Source organism: Geosmithia morbida, assembly GCF_012550715.1.
Source record: "Geosmithia morbida isolate 1262 chromosome Unknown scaffold_5, whole genome shotgun sequence".
Lineage (NCBI taxonomy): Eukaryota > Fungi > Ascomycota > Sordariomycetes > Hypocreales > Bionectriaceae > Geosmithia > Geosmithia morbida.
The window spans coordinates 781,699-800,913 of NW_023336192.1; the positions used below are offsets into that span (position 1 = coordinate 781,699).

The window sequence follows — 19,215 nt, forward strand, 5'->3', positions numbered from 1 at the left end:
CATGCGCCGTACAAGGCACGCGCACCATGTCATTTATTTTGCAACACCAATGTATATTACAAACATGTACTCTTTATGTACCAGCATCATCACTATACTACTACTACATCTACACGCAATTGTTCCATTTCCCCATCATCCGTGTCATCTTGTTCAACTTGGCCGTCCATGTCACGTGATGTGCCAGCATGGCGATGGTTTATGGCTCCAAAAATTCTCATGGGCCCGTAGACTCATGATGCACAGCTTTTTCGCAGGCTTAGCTAGACTCTTCCTTCTTCCTCGTCTGCTCTTTGACTTCTCATTGCTCCCTAATTCGCTGATCGAACTGTCCTGTTCAATGTGGCCAGGGGGGAAAGAACGAGAGCGGCCATCCATGGATACACATTATCAAGTACTGAACCTCACCCCCTCCATCCTCTCCTCCCAAAATGACCCATCCTCCCTCATAAAACGAGCCTACCGCCGAGCTCTTCTCCAAAATCACCCAGATAAGGCTCCCGGCTCATTCCTACCGCCTTCCGCTTCCTCGACAACAAAAAATACAACAGAGGTATATACCATCGACCGCATCCAAGAAGCTTATACGGTCTTGTCATCACCCACCCAACGGGCCAACTACGACGCTCAGCTCCGTCTGGGAGGACGACCGTCCGGCGACGGGACCTCCTCTAACGATGATTCTGCTGCATCCAAGTTTCATACGGGAGTCGAAAATGTCGACCTAGACGACCTGGAATTCGACGAGCAGGAAGCTTGCTGGTTCCGCTCGTGCAGGTGCGGCAACGACAGGGCCTACCTGTTCCGCGAGTCTGACCTCGACGAGGTGGGCGATGAAGGGGAGCTCATGGTTGGATGTCTGGATTGCAGTCTTTGGTTGAGGGTGCATTTTGCCGTCATGGAGGATGACGAGCAGGATTCATAGCGGTGACGACGATTACCACGACCCAGCCAGGGCCTGTTATCACGATAACGAAGAAGCATACATACTTAGAAGACATATACCCCGACACCAGTCAGAAGAAACTTAGCTTATTAGACGCAATGCCACCGTTAGTAGTAGCAGCTCACCCTTGCCCGAAACCATGCATCATCCGATACACTGTCAGTGATGAGCTCTTTATATAATATTGAAAGCAATTTTTGGTATTTTTTAATTGTCCAGACGGCCACATGCATTAGAGTCTAGAAGCAAAACCTCCTCAATCCCCTTCTTTAGTCCTCCGTGCCGAAATTCCGTTGGCAAAAGAGCCAAGTACCTCTCTTCGTTGTTTACGCATTTACCTAAACGATGCCGAAGCTCTTGGCCGAAAAAGAAAAAAAGAAAAACGAAGTCTTCAAACCACTCCGTAGACACCAGTCCACCCGACTCCAGCAGTTGGCCAAAGCCCAGAAATGCCCCCGCGAGCATACAAATTTTCCGTCTTTTTGTTGATTTTTTCTTTACTCGGCAGCCTTGGGCTCCTCGGCGGCGGGGGCCTCCTCCTTAGGAGCCTCGGCCTGAGCACCAGAGTTGTCGGCCTCGGACGAAGTCCACAGGGTCTGCAAATGTTGTTAATAAATGGCAATAAAATGGCCGGGCACAAGCACGTCTTGCTTGTCCGATGTTACTTACGAGGTTGTCACGGAGAAGCTGCATGATGAGAGTCGAGTCCTTGTAGCTCTCCTCGCTGAGAGTGTCGAGCTCTGTGCAATAATCGTCAGCTTATGTGGTCCTGAAAAGATTGGACTATTCGTTTCGGGGAGGTGCGTACCGGCAATGGCATCGTCAAAAGCCTGCTTGGCCAGGTGGCAAGCCTGGTCGGGGGCATTGAGGATCTCATAGTAGAAGACGGAGAAGTTCAGGGCAAGACCGAGACGGATGGGGTGGGTGGGGGGCAGGTCGGTCTGGGCAATTTCAGTGGCAGCCTTGTAGGCCTCGAGCGACTTGTCGGCGGAGTCCTTGCGGCGGTCTCCCATGGCGAACTCGGCGAGGTAGCGGTGGTAGTCACCCTTCCTGTAGTCATCGTGTCAGACGATATTGCTATGTAGAGAGGACGATGACGGCCCTTCAAGGCCTGGTTCTCCGCGCATATATGGAGTTGTGCTTACATCTTGTGGTAGAAGACCTTGGACTCGCCAGACTTGGCCGAGGGGATCAGATGCTGGTCGAGGACCTCGAGGATGTCGTCGCAGATCTTGGCGAGCTCGTTCTCAATCTTCTGACGGTACTCCTTGATAAGGGGAACCTGGGACGAGTTGCCCTTGGTCTCCTCCTTCTGCTCAATGGAGGTGACGATCCTCCAGGACGCACGGCGGGCACCGATGACGTTCTTGTAGGCAACAGACAGGAGGTTGCGCTCCTCGACGCTCAGATCACGGTCCTCGGAGGCGACGATCTTCATGTTCTCGACCATCTCTGGAGCCAATTGTCAGTGCCCAAAATCGGTCTTGGCAGTGCTAAATGATGCTTAAAACAGATGATACTGAACACATACCCTCGTAACGCTCAGCCTGCTCGGCGAGCTTGGCCAGGTAGACAGCATCCTCTTGACCCATCTTGTCGGTATTATATTGAATTGGAATTGGAAATACTGTGGATAAAAGTGTGTTAGTGGACAGGATACACCTTTTTTTGCTTTGGAAGAAAATCTCTGATGCGGGAGGCGGTGGGCGAAGGGGGAAGTGAGGTGACGACTGCGAGAGGGGGTGGGCCGTGGTGATCGGGAGACAGCAAATTGGCCCCCAGAACCGGGGAGGGTAATTAGGGCGTCTCGTGCAGCAACTAAATGCCAGTGACCACCACTACCACAACCAAGCTGTTTCTCTCGACACCGCAAATCGTAACTTTGGGGACGTAGGGGGGGGGGGAGGAGGATAGAAGGCGAGGCTATTCGATTTGCACCGGCGACGCTGTCCACGAGGGGGGGGGGGGGTTGCGTGATAAGACTTCTCCCTCTCTCCCTCTTTGGTTGTTGGCCCCCCGCTCCCTAAGATGGCGTGGCGGGGTCGAGCCAAGGGGAGAGAGGCAAAGAAGGAGAGAGCTGAGCACTGTGTCTCGTCGCGATAACCTTGGCGGAATCCAATCCGACCCTTGGACCCTTGGAAAAGAATGAATCTTCCCAGGCCGTTGGAAGCCCCTCAGGTGCGTCGCATCGAGTACAGGTATCGCCGGGACTGACAGAATGCCTTGGGCCAACGTGGCCGCTGGGTGGGGAAGAGGACAATGACGACAGCGAACGGCCCAGAGCAGCTTCCTCAGAAGACACACTTGGGGAGGGGGGGGGACTGAACGCGAGATAGGGCGCATCGGTTTACGTACCGTGGGGAATTTTTAAAAAGCAAGGAGATCGTTTGGACTTGTTGCGGCCGGAGGGGAGGCGTTGCGAAGAAGAAGTGAAGAGTTATGTAGTCGGGAGGTTGTTTGGGGAGAAAGAAGGGGGGGTTGTTTAGAGGTGAGAAGGCGGGCTCGGATTTTGGCGGTGCAGGTACGGAGAGGTAATATTATTACTTGTAGGAGAGGCAGCAGGGTCAACAGGGCACCTAGGCAGGGCAGGCAAGAAGAGGGAGTGGCCTAACTGGGCCTCGCTACCGGGGGGGAGTGCTTACCGACCAGCCAGCGGACTTGTTGGGCTACTCAAAATCACTGAGACCACTGAAGGCGAGGCGGGCAAGAAAAAAGTGGTGAGTGCTGCAGCTGTGGGGGCGCCATTCTCTGTCACAGTGCCACTCTACCTGTACGGTATCGCTCGTGAGTTACTAGTTGGGCTATTGGAGCTGGCTAGCAGCCAGAAAGAGCCAGAATTGGTGGGAAACGTCGGGGCCCTCGCCCTCGGTCACCGTCCCGTAGAGGATACACACAGAGAGGGAAGGGGGGAGGAGGTATCGGTTCTCAGTGCTTCTCAGCAGAACACCTCCACGATACTACTACTACAGTGAATACATGTACAGCGACTTTGGGCCCATAGCCGCAGCACACAACAGCACTGTTCTACTGAGTAATCAACCCTCAAAAGCCTGAGCCCCTACAGAGTGTCTGACGCTGTCGCACATTGTCATTCATCACCGGGTGTGAACCAGCCAATCACAGTTCCGTTTTCTGCCCATCGCCATGGAATGAGATGGATCCTCATCGTTGCCCCCCTTGGCCCAATAACCAGCCCATGGAAGCCAGATGGAGGCTTGTACGGGTCCCTCGTCTCAGCGCCGCATATTCAGACACGCACCATGGTCTCCAGTACCTGCTGACTATCACTTACTGTATTACTTCCTGGCCTCCCTCTCAGCACATCTACGAGCAACTAACTAGTCCACGGAACTGCAATAGTGGTGCATATGACACTACGTCGTGAGTCCATAGCATCACGGATTACAGGGCTGCCGTCCTCCCGGTGTTATTAATACGGGATGGACTTGGGTTTGTTTCACAACCCAGGGCCAGGGGGGCAAACAGCCGGAGGGCAACATTCAAGGTCATGCGGCTGTTTGTGCATTTCTCTAGGACTTAGCTCGTAATAATGAATACTTAATCCACAACGACAATGGCTTGCTTTTATTATCCACGCTCCCCGTCCGCGTTGTAGGATGCGCATTGATGGGGGCTGATGCTGGGTAGTATTATGAATGACATGGAGTATCACCTCCCTCCTATTTACGCGTAGCCTCTTATCTATATACCCCTTTGTCGCCCTCTCATGCAGAGTAGGACAGCGTAGTATGGCACCACTGCACTGCGACAACTGGAATCCTGCCATCTGAATCTGTATCAACACTGTTGCAAAAATGACGGCGACTCAGACATCTGATGCTGCCCGATCTGGCCTAGAGGTTAGCAGTAGTTCGCAGATACCTACAAGTACATATACTGTATAATCTGTAGTGTATACAGAATGTGCGCCTCAGCCTCAATGTCCCGGGGACACCATCCCAGCCTATCCGAAGCTCTGCTGACGACATCAGGACGTTTCCTTCATAACCTTGAGCAGAGTACAGATACAGGGCACAGTATTGGTCGAGAAAATATACAAACAGCCGTACGGTCTATACCGGATTGTAAGAGAACAGTGGCCAGGGGCTTTCGATTTACTTGGATGATGCTACCGTACGATATACGATGTATTCGGTCGTCGCCCCGGACGTGTAGAGCAATTGAACTTCATGACAATATCTGGTAAGCCATTTCTCAGAATCGTTAGGGGTTTGACGGCGGCGGCGGCCTGGTCTGAGCTCATGACCAGTCCATGCCAACATCAATAGGGCAGGACAACGAAGACCCGGCAGGTGCGCTCATACAACGCTAGGTTTTTCAAGAACATGGCTAGGTTCGTAGAGAGAAAACTACCTGTACGGAGTGTTCCATAAACGATTACGGATACCATGGTGGTGATCGACTGCGGGGGGGAGGAGGAGGGGGGAAAAGGGCGTGGGAGAACTAGACTGTCCTGGTGCAGGGTGGCGACCCACGGGGGTGTGCACTATTACTTGTACTTGTATGCATTTGCGCCTGCTACGTGTACAGGTACAGTATATTACACCTGCTTTGTACAAAACTCGTGACCAAGAAGCCATGGCATGACGGCGAGAGTGTGGGAGAAAAGACAGCATATGTTGGATAAGAAGGAATTGCCATTATATGTGACGGAGTCTGGCTTTCCGGGGAAAAGTGCGGGTTGAAAAAAGGAGGAGGAGGAGGGGAAAGCCTGGAGAATCAGGCCACACACCCGTCCATACTCCGTAAGGCCGTGAGAGCCCCAGGCCTGTTGCCAATGCTGATAGCCGGTCTTTCCCGCGTTGGGCGGTTGGGGGAATAGCTACGTAGGTACTAAGTTTACACTAACAAATGCCATACCATCACAAAGTACCTCTCTACTACGTAAACTACTGGTACACAGCAAAAGCTCTCTCTTTCTCTATTGTCGCTCTCCATCTTTCCTTGACGGAGTATTGCTGCAAGTACGAGTTACCCGGACTTGCGCCACGACCCCATTTGTTACCCCCGACCGAACTGTCTTGCCTTAAAGTTCCCCGTCACTCCTCCTCCCACCAACACCACCTCCAAAAACAAACAACCCACCATCCATCTTTCCTCCCACCACCATCAACGACATACAAGATGCTTCGCACTACCTTTACCAAGACGGCTGCTTTCCGTCCCCTCCGCGCTACCTTTTCCACCACTGCTCGCGCCATGAGTGAGGGAGATACTGGTGCTCCTCCCAAGACCGGTGGCCCAGGGTAAGCTCTCAATTCTTCCCTCTTTTCGGTCATTCTTCTTTCATTCATCTCGGCAATCTTTCGTCAATTGGATCAATTCATGACTGACTTTCCTCCCAGTGATGCTTTCCAGCGCCGCGAGAAGGCCAACGAGGACTACACCATCCGCATGCGCGAGAGGGAGAAGCTTCTCGAGCTCAAGAAGAAGCTCACCGAGCAGCAGGAGCACCTCAACCGCCTGTCCGACCACATGTACGTTTTGTCTGTCTCTTCGACACGTTCGATAACTACTGTACTGACCTTTTATTTTTCCGATTTGCAGTGACGAGATCACCAAGGACGAGAAGAAATAAATAGTCCGAGCCCGTCCTTGTTGCAAAAATGGCTTTTGAATGTTAGCCCGGCGGAGCTGCGGCAATACAAGTTGGCACATCCATGCATGACCTCGTCTACCCTCAGCCACCTCTCCAATCCCAAGCTATTCGGGTCTCATCAGGTCAATTCCTCATTTTTGAAACAAATCCGCAAATTAGCCTAGTGTGTACGATTACATAGGAGCCCATGTGGCGCTCGCAATCGAGCTGACCTTTTCTCTCCGTGGCAGTATATGCCGCTTGCGTCATGTGCTTTATGTGTCCGCATCCTTCCTCTCGGTGAAGTAAAACAACGTTCATGTTAAGAAAGACAGGAAAGACAATAATAACTCCAATTCACGGTATTACATGGTTTCTCAACCGAAAAAAATAACAACAATTACCAAACCGACCGTCCTTCCCAAACTGGTACAGCAGCAACCACCCAGAAATCCATCATCTTGTCTACCTCCGTCCCGTGTACGAGCGATAGAAGCTCTCGGCCGCATCGTTCTCTACTCCGCCGTAGTGGTTTCCGAGATTGTTACCCGACTTTTGCGCGGCAGATATCTTGGTCTGCAGCGCCGAGGCATTGGCGTCGATCCACTGGAGCTGGGTGAGGTGGTCGTTGAGGACGCGGACTATCTGGCTGAGCTGTAGTTTTTAAGGGACAAGTATTAGTATATGCAGTAGAGTAAGAGCGTATGAAAAAGAGGGGAGGGGAAGGGAGGCTTACAGGGTCCTCGGCCTTGGAGCCCTTGCTGAGGGTGCCGGAAATGTCGTTGATCTCCTTGACCATCTTGGACAGGTCCCTCGACTTCTCGTCCAGCTGCTGGGTGAGCTTTTCGGCCAGCTTGTAGGTGCGTTCGCGCTCCTGGTCGGGGCCGGCCAGCTGCTCGCCGGGGCCGACCTGCTTGGCAAACATGTCGTGGACCTCGGACTCGTAGCGGTCTAGCCAGGCCTCGAGCTCATCCTGTTGGCCCTCGACCGATGACAGCTGGCGCTCGATCTCGTGGCTGGCCCTCTCCGCTTCAAACGTGTCGAGGTACAGCTTCTGAATCTTCTCGCCATTGTCCACCAGCTGTCGGTCCCAGCTCGACACAATGTTGGCCTGCTCCTTGAACTCTTTCTGGTACTTGGACAGGTCCGATGCCCACCGCGTTACAATGTCCTCCATGGTCTTGTTCTTGAGACGCGCGAGCTGCGATGTGGGACCCGCCGTTGAGGCACCTAGAGCATTGCCACCGGCCGCTGCACCGCTAGTAGCAGTCTTGGACGCCTCGCCCTCCTTGTTCTTGTCGGCACTATCAGTCGCGGGCTTGGCAGCTCCGAAAAGTCCGCCAGAAGTCGTCGTCGAGGCTCCTGTAGTTGGCGGGGCCGTAGTGGTTGTCGAGGGCTGGGCAGCGGCAGACGAGGCAGCGGCAGACGAGGCGGTAGCGCCGCCGAACAGGGACGACGCCGGCTTCTGCGCAGACGTATCCGCGGTGCCGGTGAGGGTACCTCCACCGAAGAGACCGCCTCCAGCAGCAGGCTTGGCCGCCGAGGTCGACGATGATTCCGTGGTGGCAGCTGGCTTGTTACCAAAAAGACCGCCACTGGGTGCTGGTGTGGTCGAAGTCGGAGCGGCTGATGTGCCCGCCGGCTTGGCTCCAAATAGACCACCTGCCGAGGAAGCGGCAGGCGCCGAAGTGGTAGGTGTGGCCGACTTGTTGCCAAACAGTGACGAGGCTGAGCCCGAGGTTGCCGCCGTGGTGTTAGACTGAGCGGCGGCAGTAGAAGATGGGGTGCTAGAACCTCCAGCCGCCCCAAACAGACTGGTCGAAGGTGCAGACGAGGTAGCAGGCTTCGCGCCGCCAAAGAGACCGCCTGCTGAACTGGGCTGGGCAGATGCGCCGCCGCCACCAAACAATCCACCGGTAGAAGCAGCGGAGGCTGCCGGCTGGGACGAGGAAGCCGAGCTGTCGGCAGGTTTGGTACCTCCGCCGAAGAGGTTGGAGGCGGAGCTGGGAGCAGCTGCATTGCCGAACAGGCCAGCACCAGGCTTGGAGTTGTCGGTGGGGGGGAGGCCAGCGGGGGTAGTCGAGCCTGCTAGGTTGAAGGAAGGTTTCGCCGGGGTGGCCGAAGGAGCTGGGGCAGGAGTGTTGATCTGAGGCTTGTTGCCAAACAGGCCGCCAGCGCTGGAACCGCCCGAGCCGCCGCCGAAGAGACTGCCTGCAGCAGGTGTAGTCGAGGTCGTCTGGGCCTGGGCGCCGCCGCCAAAGAGGTTACCGCCAGAGGTCGGAGTGGATGAGGCACCTCCTCCAAACAATGTCGACGCCGGCTTGTCACCCGAGGCTGCGGGTTTAGCTCCTCCAAACAGGCCACCTGAAGTCGGAGCTGCAGTGGCTCCTGCAGAGCCACCTCCGAAAAGTCCGCCGCTAGGAGCAGATGTCGTCGTTGCTGAAGAACCGCCACCGCCAAATAGGCCACCGCCTCCAGACGTTGTCGTCGGGGTTGTCGACGCAGCGCCTCCGCCGAACAGAGATCCGGCGGGCTTGCTAGCGGCCTGGTTTCCAAACAGACCTCCACCTGAAGCCGGCTTATCGCCGCTGCTCTGGTTCGTGTTTCCAAACGAGAAACCAGAGGAGCTGCCTGTGTTGCCAAACAGGCCACCAGTAGCGGGTGCCGTCGACGAAGTGTTGCCGGGCGCAGCGCCCGAGGAGCCGGTGTTTCCGAAACTGAAAGACATTGCGGTACTCGGGATGCCAGTTCGTCGTGTGTTGACAGTGGTTGGAGGCGCGAATCGATGGCGGAGGAGGACGACCTGCTGCTGTTATGCGTATGCGCAAGTGTCTTCTTTCTTCACCCTAGCCACCAGACGGGGAGAAGAAGGGAATCCAGGCAGCTTCTTGAAAGCCTAGTTACACGCGGGTCTCCCTCAAAAAAATACACTTCGCGGTCCTACTAAAGGGATTGGATAGGAGGAGAAGAGGTAAGAGCAAGCTCAGAAAGGCTGCCTTTTCTATTTTGTTTGTGATGAGTGCTGCTCTTTTTTGGCTGGGGCAGTACGCGCCTTCTGAGATTTCATAATTGTTGCGCGCCTAACAAGGCTGTTTTTGTCCGCCATACCAGCCACCTGCGCCACATATGCCTGCTTCTATGCGCCACACAAAAGGGGAATAAGTTGGTGTATAGTGTACACACACACCTTAGGAGCGCATACTCCTCCATGACTGCAAATCCAAGCCAAACCCCCACGTGATGATACTCATGCAAAGGGCCTGAATATTTGCCTTTGTCTGCATTCGACAGGTGGCATTTCGTTACAGTGCATTCTGCAACGACAATTCTCCTGATTACTGTATATGTCGACACACAAATCATATGCATCGGGGCGACGTCTATACCATACCAAGCTCCCGGAACCCATAATACATAGATCAGCAAGACTGACCAACGACATACATACCCAATTTACCACTTCACCATTTGCCCATAGAACTATTTTGGTCACGCGGCCTCCTGCGAATTATCTACATACGATCGTACGATTACCGGGCGAATAAAGGTACTACTACATATTATAGCATGTCTGGATCGGGGGAGCTGGACCCCCCGGCGGAAGTGCGCGCAGAGGATCCTGGAGCTCACCAGCTGGGTATGTTGCAGCAAGCTACGTAGCTATCCCTTCCAGCCTCGATGCGATTCCTGACAGTATTATGGCACAGCACAACAATCCGACTCGGAGGACCAGTTTACCGATGCCCAGTCTGCACCAGAAACCCCCACTGAGGGGTCTCCCGTGCCGACGACACGAGTCGATAGGGTCGACGACGAGCCCGCCGACGGCGAAGTCCCTGGTACCGACTCCTACCAGCTGAGGCAGGCAGACGCAAAGCCCGACCAGATCGCCGTTCCTCGCGAAGAGGGGGGTGATGGAGATGACGACGAGCCGAGCCCCACAACTCCAGCAGCCACCGACATTCCTATTACCGTCGTCCAGGAGGCTCCAGGGGAGACGCCCGGCGAGCACGAGCACGAGCTTGAGCACGAAGCGGACGCAGCACCCAACATCACGCTGAGTCTGGGAGACGGTGACGTTGCCACGGAACAGTTCAATGGTACGGGACAACTTACACCGGACTAGTACATTCCGTGCGACACATGACTAACAGAACGCAGACGCAGCATCTGTGCTATCGTCGTTAGCCGCCCCCGCTCCCACAGGCCGGCGAAGACGATCATCAAGAACGTCGAGGTCGTCGGTTATGGGCGACGATGATGATGCAGACGACTTTGGCGACGACTTTGACGATTTCGAAGAAGGAGCCGAGGACGACGACTTTGATGACTTTGAGGACGGTTTCCAGCAGCCTGCGCCAGCAGCGGCAGCGCCAGCCATCCAACAGACGATGCTGCCATACGTAAGAACACATACCCTACTCCCGGTCGTATTACAGCCCATCCGCTGATTGACTCTCCTTGGAGCAGCCTATACCCGACCTCAGCGGCCTGGACAGCGACGCCGTCATGACCACGACGGAGGCATACCTAGCTAGCCTGTTCCCTCCGGAGGAGCTAGACGTGACGCAGCTTCCTCCTTTGTCCAAGGACTCGTCGGCCTTCACGACACCTCGCTCCGCCTCGCTGTGGTCGCAGCTCGTTGCGCCCCCGCCCCTCGCCCCGCCCGACTGGATCCGCTCGCGCACCCGCCGCTTGTTCCTCGTGTCGCTCGGCGTGCCCGTCGACTTGGACGAGATCCTGCCCGCCTCGAAGCAGAAGAAGCTGATCCTCCCCTCCCTCAACATCCCCTCGTCCGCATCGCCGCGCGGATCGAGTGACTCCCGCCCCGCCTCGCACACCCAGCAGGGCCAGCAGGGCGACGCCAACGCCTCGAGCACCTCTGTCGACACGCAGGGCAAGCCCAGGGTCAGCGGGAGGAGAAGGGGTCCGGCGCCCCCGCCGGAGCTGGACATGGCGGCCGCCAGGCTCGTGTGCACCACCACAAGCGAGGCGCTCGACGGGATGACGGATCAGGAGCTCCAGGCGCATGTCAAGAGACTCGAGGGCCTGCAGGGCATATCCAACGAGGCGCTCGAGTACTGGAAGAAGAGGACCGACGAGAAGATCGCCGAAAGAGATACTTTTGAGGGCGTCATCGAGAACCTGGTCAAACATGCACGTAAAGTAAGGAAATAAGACTGGATGTTCTAGCCGTATAAAATAAAATAAACGAAGGCACTTTTTTTTTTATAAATTTTTTTTGGATCATTGCCGTCGTTCAATCCAACCAACCATGATCACCACCGACTCTTGGCTACTAAGACAGAGTAGAACTTGTAACTTTACAGCCTTCACTGACCAGTCAAATATGATACGACCCGGGACAAAGGGAAGAACTATGAGTCGTCATATGCCGTCTACCTCGTATCATGGACAGATAGATGAACATTCCCACACCGGGACGCCTTTTAAAATTTCTGTCAAGGAAAAAAAAAAAGAAATCTTTTTGACCTCATTCTCTCATATCACCTCATGTTATTGCAACCAACCTTCGCTTTGCTACGTCATGAAAACTTTTTTTTCCTTTGTGATTTTTTTCTTTCATCTTTCTTTTAGTATATTTCTATGGCACGTCTAGCCAATTTACGTAGAGCTAGGCTCCAGAGTGACACCACTAATAGCATTGTCAGTAATTCATCATCATGGTATCGAGGGACGGAGGGAAGGGAGAAGGGGAGAAAAGGGGGATGTGTTAAAAGGACTTACGCTGCAATGGTAGCCCAGCCAATAAGACGCCAGTGCTTCTCGATACGACGGCTGAGAGCAACCTTCTCACCAATGTTGGTGCAGGCGGGACTGGTGAGGACGAGCTTAGCGGCGTCCTGCTTGATGGCGGCAACCTTGGCACCGGTCGAGGTGGAACCAATGTTGACCATGATGACCTCGTTCTTAGCGAGCTTGGCGACCTTGGCCTGCTTTCCGTCGGCGGTCCTGACACCCAGCAGGCGGCGGAGGAGGTAGAAGTTGACCTCGATCTCGCTGTAGATCTCGGGGAGGCGGCCCTTGAGACCCAGGACGAAGCCGACGAGACGGTCGGCACGGCAGAGTGTGGGGTCGATGCGGGTTCCGACACCGATGAGGCCACCTGGGACAGCGTACTTGAGGTCGTTGGACTCGGAGTTGAGCGAGACGACCCTGCTGAAGATGGGGGTGCACTTGAGGGCGCCGCCATCGTCGCGGGAGACGATACCGGGGCGGATCTCAATCTCGTCGCCCAGCTTGACGACACCGTGGAGGATACTGCCACCGGCGACTCCGCCCTTGAGGTCGTCGATCTCGGCACCGGGCTTGTTGACGTCGAAGGATCGGATGACGATCATGTGAGGGTCCATGGTGAAGTCACGGGGGGGGACGGGAATGGTGTTGACGATGGCCTCGTTGACGGCGTCAATGTTGAACTTGAGCTGGGCCGAGATGGGGATGACAGGCGACTTGCCGGCCACCGTGCCACGAATGAACTTGAGAATAGAATCGTGGTGCTGCTGGGCGGCCTCCTCCCTCATCAGGTCGACCTTATTCTGCAGGATGATGATCTTATCCAGCTTCATGATCTCAATGGCAGCCAAGTGCTCGGACGTCTGGGGCTGAGGACACGATTCGTTTCCGGCAATCAGGAGAAGGGCGGCGTCCATGACGGCGGCACCCGACAGCATGGTGCTCATGAGAATATCGTGACCCGGGCAGTCGACGAATCTGCGATATATGGTCAGACGACAGTAATAAAGCGAAGGGGGTGGAGTTGATTCTTTTATATCCTCATCCCTTTCCTGTATGTATCCCCCCTGGGAAAAAAAAAAAAAGAGGAAAAAAACTTACGAGACGTGACGTAGGAGACGGTAGGTACCAGAGCAGCCGTCGCGCTCACAAGGGGGGTCGACCTCCTTGTCGCTCTTGTAACTCCGGAAGCATGTCGGGCGAGCGCACTGGGGGTTGTCGCACTGGTAGATCTTGGCGTTGGCGTACCCTAGCTTGATGGTGATGTTACGAATGAGCTCGTTCTTGAAGCGAACCGTCTGGACACCCGAGATGGCCTTGACGACGGTCGATTTTCCGTGAGCGACGTGACCAATGGTGCCAATGTTGATGGTGGCTTGGCGGGCGATGATCTCAGGGGTCAGAGGCGTCAGGGTCGAGACGTCGAGATCCTTGGGGTCGGTTTGCGGGGGCAGGGGAGGCTTCTGATATTCGGCTTCGGGGACGAAGGCCGACGACTTCTTGAGGGCGGGCTTAAGATTATCGTCACCGAGGTCGCCGGCGTCGTTCTGGTCGTTGATGGAGTCGCCAGAGTCGGACTCGGACTCAATATCATCGTATTTGGGGTCGCCGTTGGCAGACATGATGGCGGTGGGTTGGGTTGTGTTGAGAGTTAGGCGGGGCACACGAGATTTGGTGGTATATTTCTGGTTTACAAGTGGGTGATTTGCTTCGAGTAGCAACGATCCGTCGTTCGCAAGAATCGTCGTGGAATATAGAGAGGCTGACAGGGCTGGAGGAGTCAACTGTTCCTCTTCTCTCTCTCTCTCTCTCTCTCTCCGGTGTTTGGATGGTTGTGGCTTCGAAGTGGAGGTTGATGCTGTTCTGTATTTGTCGTCGGGGCAAAATTCGTCGTGGTGGGCTGTCACCCAGCAGAGCAGGCCGTATGAGTCTTACGCTAGTCCAGTTTTGGATTGATAAGTTGATAAGGATATCTGCCCCTCCCGATGTCTTTCTTTTTCCGGATAATTATCGGTAAATCGTAGGTGAGGGCTTGTACAGATTACATGTCATGCTAAATTTTTATTCTAATAAAAAATATCTACCCTATATGAGGACGTCGTTTTGAAGGTCAATAAGAAGCTGATTTTCAACGGATTTTGAGTCTTCTTACTCTAAGAATGTTGCTTGGATGGAATAATACGTCTCTTTATTCTGCCTTTTTCTATTTCAGGTAGAAGGGATGTTGCTTTTTCCCTGTCTTTTGCTTTCCCCTTTCCCTTGTGTACGAAAACATGTTGTATCATAAAAACATATCTTGTGGAATAAACTCATTTACAATCTCATCAATTTCATTACTCGCCTCTATATATCTAAAAATTATACACGATGGTCAGAAAGTAAGAGATTCAAACGATATGGTTCGAAGAAACCATCAAAAAGACAACATCTGATTAACCCCCCCCCCCCAAGGCAATCCATAAATAGCAGGTAAGATCAATCACCGGTGGTGGCTCTTGCGGGCTTACGTAGATAATATCAATACTTAGTATTACCACCTGTACAGAGTGAGGCAGGATACTGACAGATGTCTCGTACGATTTTAGTGCGAGCACACATGTGCAGAGCATACTCGTACATGCATCAGAGCCCTCTGATAATGATTCCAGAGCACCAACTATACTATACGTACTCACTCTCCGTGATCCTGGGAAGAGACGAATCCAATCCATCGTGTTGCCGCCGAAGCTGCAGGATGGCTGGAGCACCACATCGTCCATCACTCGGTCCCGGGCCACTGATTGGACAGGTGACAGATGCGGTAACATGATGCGCGCAGCTCTCCAGCCAATCAGAAAGCCGTCGCAGGGTTCAATACCCCAGCGGCAAGGTTAACACCCGGGCGTTTACCCTACAGGGGTCAATCGCCAATCAGGGACCACCATTGCGTTGTGTCGACCAGCATGATGGTGGGGCCCTTTGTTCTTTGTTTCCCTCTTTCTCTCTTTCTCATGTAAATGTTCAATGTTGTATGCCGGGACGGGATAAACCATCACAACCATGCAGCAAATCTTGCTCTAGCTCGTCCTTTCTTCTTCTTTTTTCGTCTCTCAGTATTGTGGGTAAGCTTGGCGGTTCACCCTCCCATCGGTGAACTTGACCAGGAATGCCGACGACATGGATCTGAGAGGAGGAGGAGGGGAACCAGCCAGGCGCTTCCGCACTACACACACATTTTCTCATTCACCCAACATGGTCATGCAAGCTGTAGTCCGTCTCTCTTTTCCCTCTTCTGTGGCTTACCCTCTTATCCTTTGGGACCGAACCTCCCCCCCTCTCCCAACGGTGAGGGAGTTAAGTCTATTATTATCGATATTGAGTGACATTGTGCACGCTTTCATCTTCTCCCACTTCCTACTCCCCCCCTCTACTCATACTCCTCATCCTTCTTTGCAACCCTATTGTGCACATGAAAGAAAAGAAAAGAAAAGAAAAGAAAAGAAAAGTAATGATCCTTTTTTTCAATAAGAAAAAGATATCCTTTCAGTCGGATAAGTACAGTCTACACTTCACACGCTTCTCACCATCCCTGCACTACGACGTACTTAGCCGCCCACATTTGAAAGCCTCATCGTGGGCGTCTATTTTCAAAATCGGCCTGTCACTGGGCCTTTTTTCCCCCTCCGCCTATCAGCTCTCATCCCTAACCACCCGTCCCAGCGTCAAGGCAAGTCATTGATAAAATATGTGTGCGATCTCTTCTCTTCAAGTCATGTCTTTCATCACCTTTCACTCCCCGCCCTCCTGTACACCACCCCCCCCCCCCCCCCCCCCCCCTTCCCCGGTTCCACACTCCTGTATGTCCTAGCGGGTTGCCGTTGTCGAGGCCGTCTGTCCCCTCAAAACTTCCCGTGTCCCTCCTCTAGATCCTCGAGGCGAACTTTCCTTCTCTTGCTCTGTTCCCCTGGGTAGCTGGACTCATTCTTCTCTCTTTGTTCTGTTCCTACCTCACATCTTTACTTTCATCGTCACTGCTGTCGACTGTGTCGAAGCACTCTTTGTCCTGCCCCTTCGGTCTAATACACAAACACAACTGCCTACAGCTGTCATCCTTCCGTATTACTCCTTCTCGGCACAGCCTCTTAGACTGTCATCGACAAAATGGCTCGGCAAGGTCCGTCAGCCTAGAAAGCTTCTCACAAGAGAAGAGAGACGAGAAAACCATGTCTGCTAACACACACATCACATATACAGCCGAAGACAAGAAGCGCCCTGCCGCTCTAAACCTCACGCCAACCCGCACAGGAACTGGCGACTCGACATCATCATCGGAAACTTCGCTCAAGGTCCGCACTCCTCGCTTCGCAGAGGCCACGTCTGTTCACTCGCCCGTCGACGGCAAGTCGCCATTTGCCGACCCCGAGAAGTCGGAGGTCGTCCAACCGCAGGTCGGGGACGTTGGTTTCGGATACATTGGTGCTGGTGGTCAGGAGAAGACAACTACGGTCAACATACCGATGACGCCCAAGTCACCCCTCAAGAGCGCCATGAAGGTTCCCGGCACCCCGGGGAGGCACTTCAACGCCAACAACAACCCCCTCAGCCCCACGTTCCGCGAGGAGGAAATTCTGGAGAAGCGTGAGGGCTTGACCGACAAGGAACAGGCCCGCGATGTCGTATGTCTTCTCTCCCTTTTTCTCTCTTGCCATTTAAGAGGCTGTTGTGTGCCATTCGTTTGACTGACGTGTGAAACCACTACCGTAGAGAATCAAGATGCGAGTTCGTCTGGCCAAGGTTGCCCTTCGCGGAGTCAACTTTAGCTGCTCGCTCATCGTCGTGTCCATGATGTCGGCGACCTTTGCGATTTTCAACGCCACAAGGTCCCTGCCCCAGCAGAGCACCATGCCCTCATGGGCCACAACGACCAACCCGTGGCCTCAGATCCTCGTCCTCGTTGTGGCCTGTCTGTCCCTCCTCGCCTCGATAGTCATTCTGGCAGCCTACTGCCGTGGAGGACACAAGCGAGCTGAGAAGGTGACGACTTACTACACCATGTTTGCTCTCGCATGGGTGCGTATTTCCTTCCTCTCCCTCCTCCCCCCAAAACTGGGCCGAATCTACTCCTACCCTCACCCTACCGCTCGACTAACACAACGGCAATTTCGTCATTACAGTTCACCTTCAGCATGGGTCTCTGGGCCGTTACCGCCGCTCTCTTCCAGCACTCGCGCAACAGCTCCGGCAACAAGGACATGTGGGGTTGGGCGTGCGTCGAGAACACCCGCTCGGCCGTATACTCGGACAAGGTCGATTACCAGCTCGTGTGCCGCCTGCAGAACTGGTCCATCATCTGCATCATCATCGAGATCGTGGTGGAGGTCATCAGCATCCTGCTCTACAGCGTCGTCTTTTACCGCTACTACACCAAGCGCCGTCTCGCCAAGTCCATGGACATGAGGGACCGCGCCCGCACGGACCTGTACCTCGCCCAGCTGCGCTCCCAGTCCGCTCCCAACACGCCCGGCTTCGCCGGCCCCAAATCCCCCGCCCTCAGCAGCTACGCCATGTCCCCCCGCCACCCCCCCGGCTCCGCCTACCGCAACCTCGGGGACATCGAGGAGTCCCCCTTCACCCCGGGCGGCCGCGTCGCCGTCCCGCAGTCCCAGTTCGCTCCCACTCCGCAGACCGACTTCAAGCTGCAGGCTCCCCCCTCAAAGGCCCGCTCTGCCACCCCCAAGGTGAAGCAGGCTGGCTTCGTGGCTGAGGACCAGCCCGTCCCCCACCACCAGTCTCAGCTTCAGTCTCAGCCCACCCCTCACCAAGCCGCTCCTGTGGCAGACGACGAGCCCATCTACGACGCCGTGCCTATACCCGGTGCCTATGCTGGTCAGGCCATCAAGAGTCCTCCTCCGAATCAGTCTTTTTTTGGGCAGGCCCAATGAAAACCTTTCTTCAACAAAACAAAAATCCATCTGGAGATTTTCAACCAAAAAAAGGTAATCTTCTATAAGGCATGTATAATGAGCGGGGTTGGCTCCAGACGAGCTTGATCGTGTCTTTTTTTCTTCTCTACTCTCCTTTGTTTCACTGGATTTCGGTATCTTGTGTGGCCAAATATTCTCCACCGATCTATTATTATACCACTGGGCGTTTTTTTCTTAATCATATATCAAGTTACTTCTATTTCAACAGAGTGGACGAGGAACGCAAACCATCTTTTTTCATATCGTCAGACCAATTAGTATTCGTACATCTAGTACATATCAACACTTTCTATCAACTGCTCATGGCCCGTGGTGGTGATGTATTAATCTTGTAATAGTATCCTCTTCGCGCGCTGGACAAATTGCATCTCACAAGCCACTACGCATTTCCAGATATACGAGTGAGGGTAACTGGACATCACAATTCTTGCACTTTGGAACTCAAACTCGTAAAGAAAGCCATTGCATTACTTTTGGTAGCCTAGGACACCATTGCCCTCCTTTCTCCTTCCCCTTCTTCGTGAATTCGTCGTTAACAAAAAAAGGGAAAAAGAAAGAAAAAAAAGTAAGAAAAAGAGACGTGAAAAAAAAAACAATAAACAAGGGAATGCGTTTATATCCCCTCACGGCCTTTTTCTCCTCTCCCGAGCCTTTTTCTCTGTCACAACAACGAACACCGTTTGAAATAGAAAAAACCTTTTCCATTCAGACGCCGCTCCAGGGTCTGCTTCGTTCGTCTTCTCATGTCGTTTGCTCTTGCATCTCTCCACGGCCCGGGATGTGGCCCCCTCTAAAAAAAGTAGATTTCTATCCTCAGCTGCTACAACAAAGAGAGAAAAAGGGACAAATGAGAGGTTGGGAACAAAAAAAAGCAGGTATTTGAGTTTTTTTTGGTCTTTTTGTTTTGAGCTCTTCTCGATGCCTATCATGGAATCAAAAAAGGAAAAAAA

General features: G+C 53.7%; 7 protein-coding genes across 7 annotated transcripts; 4 read left to right on the plus strand and 3 right to left on the minus strand.

Moving 5' to 3' along the window:
- Positions 1-238: 238 nt before the first annotated feature.
- GMORB2_6243 (diphthamide biosynthesis protein 4) lies at positions 239-925 on the plus strand (the record flags this gene model as incomplete). Its single annotated transcript, XM_035468213.1, has 1 exon — positions 239-925. One exon carries the CDS (start codon positions 239-241, stop codon positions 923-925), a length of 687 nt encoding a protein of 228 aa, XP_035322194.1.
- A 518-nt stretch (positions 926-1,443) lies between these two features.
- On the minus strand, positions 1,444-2,538 carry GMORB2_6244 (14-3-3 protein epsilon; the record flags this gene model as incomplete). The annotated part of the gene is made up of 5 exons (XM_035468214.1): positions 1,444-1,542; positions 1,616-1,686; positions 1,755-1,996; positions 2,092-2,398; positions 2,478-2,538. 5 exons carry the CDS (start codon positions 2,536-2,538, stop codon positions 1,444-1,446), a joined length of 780 nt encoding a protein of 259 aa, XP_035322195.1.
- A 3,553-nt stretch (positions 2,539-6,091) lies between these two features.
- GMORB2_6245 (ATPase inhibitor, mitochondrial) lies at positions 6,092-6,545 on the plus strand (the record flags this gene model as incomplete). Its single annotated transcript, XM_035468215.1, has 3 exons — positions 6,092-6,213; positions 6,313-6,444; positions 6,515-6,545. The coding sequence occupies 3 exons, from the start codon at positions 6,092-6,094 to the stop codon at positions 6,543-6,545; spliced, it is 285 nt and encodes a 94-aa protein (XP_035322196.1).
- A 465-nt stretch (positions 6,546-7,010) lies between these two features.
- GMORB2_6246 (nuclear pore complex protein Nup62) lies at positions 7,011-9,273 on the minus strand (the record flags this gene model as incomplete). The annotated part of the gene is made up of 2 exons (XM_035468216.1): positions 7,011-7,199; positions 7,282-9,273. 2 exons carry the CDS (start codon positions 9,271-9,273, stop codon positions 7,011-7,013), a joined length of 2,181 nt encoding a protein of 726 aa, XP_035322197.1.
- An 839-nt stretch (positions 9,274-10,112) lies between these two features.
- Positions 10,113-11,723, plus strand: GMORB2_6247 (uncharacterized protein; the record flags this gene model as incomplete). Its single annotated transcript, XM_035468217.1, has 4 exons — positions 10,113-10,182; positions 10,253-10,618; positions 10,707-10,948; positions 11,016-11,723. 4 exons carry the CDS (start codon positions 10,113-10,115, stop codon positions 11,721-11,723), a joined length of 1,386 nt encoding a protein of 461 aa, XP_035322198.1.
- Positions 11,724-12,170: 447 nt separating this feature from the next.
- Positions 12,171-13,924, minus strand: GMORB2_6248 (translation initiation factor 2 subunit 3; the record flags this gene model as incomplete). Its single annotated transcript, XM_035468218.1, has 3 exons — positions 12,171-12,201; positions 12,294-13,280; positions 13,404-13,924. 3 exons carry the CDS (start codon positions 13,922-13,924, stop codon positions 12,171-12,173), a joined length of 1,539 nt encoding a protein of 512 aa, XP_035322199.1.
- A 2,613-nt stretch (positions 13,925-16,537) lies between these two features.
- Positions 16,538-18,223, plus strand: GMORB2_6249 (uncharacterized protein; the record flags this gene model as incomplete). Its single annotated transcript, XM_035468219.1, has 3 exons — positions 16,538-16,957; positions 17,046-17,351; positions 17,456-18,223. Coding segments are annotated over 3 exons (1,494 nt in total), but the record flags the coding sequence as incomplete, so codon positions are not given.
- Between the last annotated feature and the right edge of the window lie 992 nt (positions 18,224-19,215).